This window comes from Falco punctatus (genome assembly GCF_963210335.1).
Source record: "Falco punctatus genome assembly, chromosome: 8".
Taxonomy (NCBI): Eukaryota; Metazoa; Chordata; class Aves; order Falconiformes; family Falconidae; genus Falco; species Falco punctatus.
The window spans coordinates 48,011,229-48,022,022 of NC_137588.1; the positions used below are offsets into that span (position 1 = coordinate 48,011,229).

The following is a 10,794-nucleotide window of genomic DNA, read 5'->3' on the forward strand; positions in this document are numbered from 1 at the left end:
GGCGAGCAAGGAGAATCCCACAGACCTGCAACACTGAAACCATTTTTTACCCTAATCTTCCTACTTGTCTTTTCTGTCTGTTTTCTTGCATGTGAAGCCTCTGCCCCGTTCTTTATAATAAATGCAAGCATTACATTGTTTCATATTAAGACTCACTTTTTAGTAATAAGCTAACTTTCAAGTTGGTTTCCTTGGCTATTTTCCACACTCCCATTTAAACTAAATTTGAAAAAAAAAATTGCCAAGGTATATCTTTGCTGCTCTTAATGTGACTTTACCATAATAGCAGGACTATTTGGAATGATTTTTATGTACTAACTCTTGAAGTGTTTTGCATATTCAAACAATTTCTGATTAATAGCCTCAGCAAGAATCCTGTTCCATTTTATTTTTTAATTATTACAGCTCTACTTTCATGAATATTAATGAAAAAGTAGTACTTTCCTTCCTTACAGATCAACTTTTTGTGTTCAGTTACCATTTTCCTCTCATGAAAAAAGGGTGAAATTACTTAGCAAGCACACAGACTCATGTGAAAGTATTATGAAGTCATAACAGGACTTCTTGACTTCTGGAAAGAAACCTATAAAATTTGCGTTCTAGTATTCTGAGTAATGAACTCCCCTAAAATCTCATAGAGCAAGTGTGCTTATAACAAACATGACATGGCAGCAGTTCTAATGAATATTTCACAGGTCAGAGATGTACCAAAGCTCAGCGTGGCTTAGAGGCCAATTTAATTTATTGCAAACCATGCTCAGCAAAGGGTAACTCTTCAGCTCTCAGGTAGCAAGCCATTCTTTCAGGTAACAATTGAATAAAGATTTCTTCACATGCTTAACCTTGGGGCCAGATAGAGCTTTTAGCTGACTTGAGCTACATATTTTCCTTCATAAACAGAAAAAAGCCCATATGGATTATAAGAACCAGGAAGTTCTAACATACCCAACTAGTTCTATGAAGATGTTGTTTCTGACTCTTTACCTTTTCAATAGAAAATAGTAGCAAGGTCATTTTTCTCAAAAGTATTTATAAAGAACAGAGTATTTATGTGGGCTTTTTCCTTTTCATGAAGATCATGGATAAAGAGACTCCTTTCCCAGCTTTGCCTTCATCTTCCTGCAGTTTACCTTTCGTTGTTTCCCAAGCAGCTAGAAGAGTTTGTTGGGTTCAGGCTCTTAACACAGCTCTGCCTCCCTTACAGCTCAATCTATTTAGATTTCACAAAGATGTAAAATAATTTTCCGAGGTCCTCAGCAGATGAAATCAGACAAGCCAGTCACAGCCCTTCACACTCAGGCTGACCTTATTCTTTTCTACAGTTTCAAAGAAGTTACTCACTCCTCTTCCTCCCCCAGCTTACACTTCAAATCAACAACTACCCATTTTCAGATTCAGAAGTACAGGAGTAAGTCTGACACTTGAACTTTGCATGCCAGCACAGTATTTTTCCAGCTTGTAACTTTTTCCTCAAGGTGAGCTTCCTCAAGGTCTGAACAGATTCCAAACACTTCATCTTGCACATTATTAGGAAACTGTCATCCCAAACCACAAGCCTGCCATGACTTTTCTTTCTTATACTGTCCATAAAAGCAGCATACATTTATGCTGGGAATACTTCAAGACTAAAAACAAGCTTCATGTGTAAAATCAGGATTATGGTTTCCAAGTGCAAAGCTCAATTTCAGCTATCTTGGAGTGTCCTGCTTAATTAAGTAAAATACTAATGTGGGCACATAGCCTGCATTCTACAATAACCAAGGGATTGTGTGGTTTTCCAAATCTACTCAGCATACTACTGCTCAACGAAGCAGGCTGGGCCCAGCACTCTCAAGCTAAAACTCTGCTCATCAGTGGAAACTGAAGGCATCAGGCACATTTCTAATAGAAGACAGAAATTCAACATGAGATTCGTTCATCAGAGACTTAAAACCAAAGATTTCTGAAAACACAGAAAACAAAATAGCTCTATATGGTCAAAAAGCTGTCTCAACTATTCCAAAAGCTTGTCAACTTTCACACTTTGTCTCAGGAGCCTCAGTTTGCCTATATTTATTTTCCTTGACACAAGAGCCATCCCAACAATAGTTAAAAAACATTTCATTTCTGACTATAGTTGTCGATACCCCATCATATTCCAAAACCTTATTACCCCATGAGTTTCCCACAGTTAAATTTAGCAATTGCACTACTTTCCCTACAATTTCTAAGAGCATAAACTTACTTAATTTCCAAAAGCCTCTTGGAACACCCGTCCAAAATTAAATCCTCGGTGTGACTATTTCCCTGATTGATTTGGTTTTGGGTTGAGTTGTGGGTTGGGTGTTGCTTTTTTTGTTGTTGTTTGGTGGGGTTTTTTTTATTTGGTTGGTTTTGGGGTTTGGGGGGGGGGGACAGGTCAGGACAACTGCTGCTCATATGTGTACATGTGTGTTTGAGGGTTTTGGTTTTGTTTTTGTAAATTATTCTGATTGAAAGATTCTCCCGCTATTCTCACCAAATTATATGATGAAACACAAGCATTTAGTTTCCAAGATAAAGGAAAATAAACCAGACTGTGAGCCAACAGCTTGGCTATGAAAAGGAACTCCTGGGTATAAGCTAGAGCTTATTGAATTTGTAGTTATTTATTAACTTAAAGCAATTGTGCAGAAGCAGAAATGGAACGCTCCCTACTGAACACGACCCACAAGAACAGGTTACATGTAGGAGTACTTACATAACTAGCATTCTGTTACTCTTGGAAAGTCCATTTGATTATTGTTCTAATTTTCCCTGTTCTGCTTTGTGACAGACTAGACCGCAGCATTACAGTTGTGATTTTTTTACATACAAGTATAAAAATACTTATAATACTATAGTTAACAGGAAAAACCTTTTTTAACCCAGGAAATGGACTTACTGAGGGTGAGGGGAGAAACAGCAAGCGGTAGTAGTATTACCACACACACTGACACGGCTTGCACAGATTCTTTTTACGTCAAACTGACACATAGGCTTGTGGCCTAGAATGCAGGGGAGCAAGCACAGGGTAAAGGAAATACCACCAGGGCTGCAGTGCCTGTCCTCCCCTGTGACCTACTCTAGATATTAAATGATTTTCTGTTTTAGACTTCCCATTGGAAAGCACAGTCATACCTACCCTTCTTCAAGGAGAAATTCAATAGGCATGGAGGGCACAACTAAAAAAAATTTGTAGAGCAACAAAAACAATCTGTTATGGCTACGGTAACTCCAGTAGAGGGAATGTATAGTCAAAGTAAAGGTAACAATATTGAAGACCTACTGTTATCTTCCAGCTTTGAAATGCCTCATGTCATGGATTCCTTGAGATCTGATACTTGCCAGCTACAAATTTTACAGACTCAATATATTTACCCTAAGCCTCACAGCCATAAAAACTTTAGGAATTATTTCTGTCAAAAGTAGGCTTAATCTTATCTGGCCCGTTATTCGTCCTGCACAGGCAAGGATGTACAGTCTTTGCTCTGGAGCAACTTACTTCGTGGCTAACCAGGTTTACTTCACTTCTTTTATGCATACAAAGGAAAAGGTATCATCTTTGAGACCTGTCAGAGTGTAAAGCAGAAGTCCATCTGCTGCTTCACAAACTGGATATATCACTTCTACCTGTTTATAGGAAATGTATCAAAGCTTTGATAAATTTGCAGTCTGCTTTTAAACACTAGCAAAGTTCTTTAAAGATACAGATAATTGCATCATTTCCTACTTGGTGCACTCGATAATCTCTTTTCATTATTCACACTCTGCCAATTTATTTTAGTCCAACAGTGGCTGTTTGCTGCTTTAAGTTAATCTCAACAGATAGTCAAAAGTGCTAACTGACTTCTTAATTTGCAGCAGGAAATGAATTTTAAAAACTTGCAAATGGAAAAAAACAACCAACCAACCTGACATTTTATTTTACCTTTGTCTTCACTCTTCCTGATACAAAACTATCCTTTGTGCCCTAAATGCTTATGTGACAGCAGCTTAGTCTTTCAGTTAGTTCTAACCCCTAGTCCACAAGTTACATGTCACTGTGTTGGCACCTGGAAGCTTCCCAAGTCTCAGGACTCCTCATCCACACGATACAACAGATTTCAAGAGTATTCAGTGAAGTGGGTAACATGAGTAACCCAAATGTGTCTGTAGCACACGAGCAGTTGTAACAATCAGACTTCTTATGATTCTGGTCTCTGCTGTAAACCCAAATAACCAGAGTGAAGGAGACAAGTCTTATCAGAGAGATGGGTGAGAGGAGAAGCAATATTTGTAGCAGACCACATTTCAGAAAGTGGTACCTGCACATAGTAGTTATTGCACTGGTACCACCCCACAAGCCACAGGTACGTACTCCAAAATGAGTGTCATAGTTGTTAGAGCTGACGATATTTGAAGAGCCAGAGTGCTGGTCTGCTACCAAATCAAATAAAACCTAGTCCTCCTGAGTTTCTAAGAGCTCCTGAATTTGTCTCTATCGCAGTTTAAACTTAACAGTAACAACATACAGCCATTAAATGTTATCTTCTAGCACTTCATTTATTTTTAGCCACTAAAAGTGTTCACAATAAGTGATTCAGTTAAAAGTTCACTAATTTAAAATAAACCTTCTTAGATCAAAGGTAGAAAAGACTACTGCTATACAAACCTGCATGTTCTGAATGTTGTATTTTAAGTCAAATAGTGCAGCGAACTGTTCAATCGAAATGAACTGCAGTATTCATGAAAACACCCCACTGGATTGTAATTCTTGTATAGCCAGTGACCATATCAGCTATGAAGTTAGAGTCAAAACTTCCCTGTAAACAAAGCACGTCAGACCAACTGCTGAGCAGGTGAGAGAGATCACAACCAAGGGCCTTTTCAGAGGACATGCACTGGTCAAACTCGGTGGGCTGGTCCACTGCAGAGGTACATGCAAGAAAATCACTAGCCTGTATCACATTTATCAACAAGTCAGGTTATTTGGCTCCCATAATGTTAAAAATCATGGCGCAAGATGAACAAGCCTTTTTTGCACTCATGTGAAATCACCCTGACACAAAATGTTCCTTGTAAAAGCTGCTAGAAGTGAAGCTTGTTTTATATTGTTCCTGTGAATAACCGATTAGCATCTAGCACTTTTATCCATGAGATTTTATCCATCACTAATATAAGTATACAAAGACCACGTCCAACGAATCCTGTCATCTTCTCCTGAATGAATAGGTTTCACAAAAATAAGTGCAAAAATTAAGTACTCTGTACTATTCGTAAAAATGAAACGGAAAATATTTACGCCATTTATTTTGTAATATAAACTGCCACCAGAATAGGCTACTTCCACTTCAAAATTCTGCCACTGCTGCACGTGAAAGTTGAACAGGAAGACATTCTTCTCCTCTTATCAATTCCTTGATGATTTATTTCATTTGATCAAGTCAGTTGGGTAGGTTTTTTGGTTTTAATGCATATCACAAAATACTATGGCCTTTTTAAAATAAAAAATGTCTTTTAGAAGAATTGGGGGATTCCAGACTAATAACTGCATGCTAGTAGATAATATAAAATTTTAGCACAAGATTAACTGTCTTCTGTACTGAGAACCTGCAGTTAACTTCAGCAGAACATTTCTTTCAAGTGCTTTAGCTTTGATTCCTAATTTTAAGGTGGGGTGTTTTTTTGGTGGTTTGGTTGTTTTTTTTGTAAACAGCAATTCAGTCCTTTATGCAAGTTAACATCGATCATTAAGAAAGATCAATGCTGGAGGATAACTTTCCTTCCACAAAGCATTACTTACCAACTCATATACAAGCTTGTCTGTAATGCTAACCTCAACTGACAGCCTCTCAGAAGCAACTGTAGAATTCCCCTTCCCCTCCATTTCTTCCCCGTAACTTCTAGCTGCTGTGTATTATACAACACGCTACTTAGCCTGTTTCTGAAATATCAACATGGGAAAAGCCACATTACTGTGAGAGTAAAAGAACCGACACTCATGTACTTGTCATTCTGTTTGACAGATTAAAACCTTGTACAAAATTGATCGTTTCAATTAAGCCAAGATGGTAAAGCGGAGGGTGTTAGCTCATCACACTAGAGAAAACACCTGCCCACATCCTGTTCAGAAGTTATGAAGACAAAAGTCAAATGGCAGTTTACCAAGTTACATACCCACACCAATCTTCTTGTCTGTCTTCTGCCATCTTGCCATCATACATGAATCCGTGAGGCTCCAAAGGATGCCCACCACCAAGGACACCAAGATCGATAGGATGTAGACTTCCAGATGGGTAACAAATAAAAACACTGGAAGCAAAATCCGTTTCCCAGCTGCTCTCACTGAGGACCAGCAGGCGGGCAGAGGCAGCTGTGAGGGTTCTGCGAGATTTGCTGCTGTTTGGAGCTTCCTTCCTCTTTTCTCAACTCAAGATATTCTGCCCCAGCCTCATGGGGGAGGGGAATCCCAAGCTGGGTGTTTCTGTTGCATGATACTGGCTGTAACACACAAGCAAGCAAAAACAAGCAACGCCACCCAAGTCCTCCTCTGCACCACCATCCCTAAACTTAACATCTAAGCTGGAAGGCTGTTGTGTTTAAAGTCCAGAGTAACAAGCTCTAAACATTGGTTAGTTCAGGTCAAAACACAAAGGGGGCCTTACTTCTTAAAGGACACCAAAACCCAGATTTTAAAGATTTGACTCTATGAGACACTACATCTTAAAACCTACTTTCTTATAACCTGTCCTGGCATGGGGATTTGTTTTTCTAGCAGGCTACTCTTCATGAGAAAAAGAAGAGGTGAAGATAAAGCCACATACAAATTGCACACATTCCTCTATTTCTGTAATTTTACCTTTAGAGGAAAAAGTAGTTTCTCTTTATTCTCTAGACAAAGCAGCATTTGCTTCAAGACTTGTTGTAAAAGGCATAACTTCAAAAAGCAATTTATTTTATGTTTACAGCCTTCTATCCTTCTATTTTCACACAGGCTGCTGCGTGAGCTAACTTAAGTAATGACATTTTGGATGTGCAAAGATCAAGCCAAGTTGTTTGAAATTGGATTAAGGACAACATACCAAATTGAAGACAAGTATGTCACCTTCATTCAGGTTCTTTACTTATAGTTTGGAATTGGGGGGGGGGGGGAGAAGCCCACCACCCCACCCCAAACACCAAAAAATAAGAGAAAATGCTTTTAACAAATTTACTGTTTCTTTAACTCCTGCTCAGTACCATAAATTCATGAGATAATCCTGTCCTCTGAATATTACATGTCAACTTGGCAATCATTGTTTACCAGAACTACTTAACAGTGCTGTGCTACAGCCCTCAGGATATTTTTGGTAACACATGACATGTCAGTTCTTGATTCTTACCAGCAGTCATGAGAAGCAGAGAATGCCAGTCTGTCTTGTTGCACATGGAATTCTGGTAATTTCTGGAGGAATAGTACCTTAAAATCTACCACCAATTTGCTTGAATTGCCCTAATCTTGACCATGTCTAGTTTAGCAAAAAGATTTAGGTAGTTATTTTTTTAGATAGTTGTTTCCCCCCTAAAATAACACTGCAATTCATGTTGTTTCTTAAAGTGAGCTAGATTCCGAGCATCTCAGAGTATCTCCATCTACAACCAGCTTCATCTGAAAATCCTAAACCTTTCTTTTCCATGGAGCAGCCACTTTATATTGTTTAGGTATCAAAAAAAGATTTTTGAGGCTGAACAGTTTCATCTTTTAGTTTCCTATATATTTTGACTAAGAACTTCCTAACCAGCAACAACCAATTCCTTACCCCTCCAAACCCCTACTGCAGCGCATCACCCCTCCCTACACACTGTTGGACCTAAAGGTGATGACTTCCATTTGTTTTGTTCTACATTGCTCTTCCTCGTTATGACACTCTGTAATACAAAACTCCAGAGAAAAACTGGTCTTTCCTAGCACTCACTTAAAAACATCCTTCATCATATAGGTCTAATAAATTTAATACAACTGTATATTTTGAGAAGAAATTATCTAAATAAATGATACATGGAAATTTCACCTCCAACCTGGATCCAATGCGCAATTGATGCCCCGAATCTTTTCCATCTAAGAGCTGATTGTGCAGAGCACAGACACATCTAAATGCCACCGTACACAAGAAGATCAGAGCCCTGTCCCCACCTCAGAGCTCACGCCTCCCTTCCCACCGCCCCAACTCCCCACCAACGCTGTGACTTGAGAACCAAAGCTTCTGAGGTCACCGCTGCTTCCCACCTGCCAGCCCCTTCCCCCACACCCCGCTCAGCATCGCACACATCTGCTGTTGTTTCCCCCTCTCGTTCTTTCATGATGCTGCTTTTACAACTCATCAGCTACAAGCACCTACGGCCGCTTTCCTGTAAGCTCACCAAGACGATCTCCTCACCTGTGTCTGAATAAGTCTTAGCTAAACCTTCTAACAAATAGACTGAGCAACAAAAACTTTTTTCAGCTTTAGGAAGAAAATGCATTCACAGAGTAAAGCATGCATGGTAACCCTACAACCCCATGTTCCTACAGCAGAGGACAAAGCCCAACGCAGGTCTAAAGAATTAAGGCAGATAATAGTTACCTTTGTCAGTGGAGGTTTTCATTCCAGGTATTCGTAGGTTTATTTCATTCCACATTACGATTCCACAGGAAAGAGCAGACAGGTAATGATTCATCATCCTCATGTACCTTCCAGTCTTTTTTAAGTCTTTTTCAAGGCACAAGGGCTTTTACAGGCAAGTAGAAAATTCCTCACTTCCCCAAAAGAAAAATCTTGCTGCCTCAGGCATTTACAGGTGTAACTTACCTTTTTGGGGGGCCAGGCAGAAGAAGGGAGAAAATTGTTGCTTAAATATCGCTATCAATTCCAGAAAAGAGTTTCTTGTAAAATGCTGACTACCTAATTACCAATTTTTAGCTATGCCAGTTTCCCTTGTACATAAAAAATTACACAGAATACAGTGGTTGCGTAGAACTGGCTCTACATTCTATTATCTGCCAAGATCTGTGACCGCAGTTGCAGGAAAGCAATTGATAGGGAAAAGTAGAAAAAAAATATGGAGAGTATTTTCATACGCTTTGAGTACAATACCTTAACTATGTTATAGCACAACAAAAGCCTTAATTCCAGGCATCTTCCCGCACCCAGTAGTTGTAATCCTGCAAAAGATTTGTAAGCACGTGTGTATTATTTGAGATGATAAAGGCTACCTATGCAAAGTAAACTACACCAGCACAGGTAAAACTGTAGTTTTGGGGGGCAACTAGATACTCCTAATCTTTTTTTATTTGAAATTATATCGCTGGTTTTATTTGTAGCATTAACAAGTTGATTCAATTTTTTAGAGAAAAAAAAAAGAAATATGATACGCTAAGTAGCTCAATGTATTACTGTCTTAGTAGACAATCTATAGTTCGGTACTCCCATTTAAAGTACATGCATCCAATGTCAAGTTACTGAAGGTTTTCCTCTAATTAAACAAGGTACTTTAGTTGTTTTACACTATTTGCATCTCACTGTACAGTGACAGCAAGCACGGTTAACTTTGACCATCTGCATAAAAAAAAAGTTTCCTTCAACATTTTATAGCATGAAAAGCATGATTTCTTCAATGTAGCATTATTTCAAAGTCAAGAAAAATAAGAACTATTCAATGGATATACATTAGTTCCTGTAATATCATGGAATATCTTAATAAAAGTTAACAAGACATAAGATATCCTCAGTTTATAGAGACCTCATTAATAAGAGACTCAAGATTTGGATAGATAGTAAATTTCTTAGATTGATAAAGTGATGCAATTAGATTCTACAATGCATGGATTTACAATTACTTTGTTCAACAGCAACAGCCAACAGGCCGTGCCTAAATTTAGGTGGAAATGGACTGATAACAAGTTCAAACTGCACTGGAAAATAACAAGCCACATAAGCTCATTTAAGTTCACTTTACCACATCTTTAGTCACCTCTGCAGTGACTCAGAATGTTGCAGTTCAGCATGTTGAGATAAATGACTGACAAGCTAATGTCACCCATGTGCATAGTCATAGGTAAAACTCCAGTCATCACTTCTGAACTGGCACAACTCTAAACAAGCATGTCCAAAAAGCGGTCTTAGACAAGTATATTAAACAGTTTCATAAAGAGACATATAGTTCATAATTCCTCCAAAAGCTACCGACAAAATTGTATGGAAGAGATTGCCTTGCCCCCCACCACAAACCTCTAACGTTCAGCATCATGTTCCTACAACAGATGATTTAACTCAAAACTCTATTTGTAAGGTACATTTGTACACAATCTAGAAGTGTTCTGGTGGCGGTGGAGAGAAAAAAATTAATAAAATCAGTCAGCACCACTAGTACAGGGCAAGCTACCAAATGAAACTGCAATTTGACCAAGGCTGTGACAAATAATTTTAAAGAAATCTTTATATAGCATGTTTACCTTTACTATCTCAGTGCTGACTAGCAGTATCTGACATGAGTTTGAAGTTTACCTGTTTAAATACAAAGACATGTTGTGAGTCTTGGATTCCAAAGCACCAATGGAAGTTAACATAGAGTGTATTAAGCTGTCAAACCTAAAACCCACTGGGTTGGTAAGATTCTTCCTCAAGATTTTTTTTCCTTAATGGATTTAAAAGGAGAAGTCTTAAAAAGCTTTCATCTTAACTACTGAGTTTTTTACTCAGAAAGTGGCTAACCCATTCACTAGAGGGAGCTTAAACTGTAATATAATGAATCAAACTAAGTAACCTTAAACTTCTATATAAATGCCAGTGTGGGAGA

The 10,794-nt window shown here is 38.4% G+C and overlaps 1 protein-coding gene across 2 annotated transcripts in view; it reads right to left on the reverse strand.

Moving 5' to 3' along the window:
* Positions 1 to 6,404, reverse strand: part of DOCK2 (dedicator of cytokinesis 2) — a 197,745-nt gene extending 191,341 nt beyond the window's left edge. The window contains exon 1 of one of the 2 annotated variants that reach the window (XM_080399958.1): positions 6,157 to 6,404. In XM_080399958.1, coding sequence (XP_080256084.1) covers positions 6,157 to 6,199 — 43 coding nt within the window. In that variant the 5' untranslated portion in view covers positions 6,200 to 6,404. The remainder of the gene's footprint in view (positions 1 to 6,156) is intronic. The other variant, XM_080399959.1, reaches the window with a different exon arrangement.
* Between the last annotated feature and the right edge of the window lie 4,390 nt (positions 6,405 to 10,794).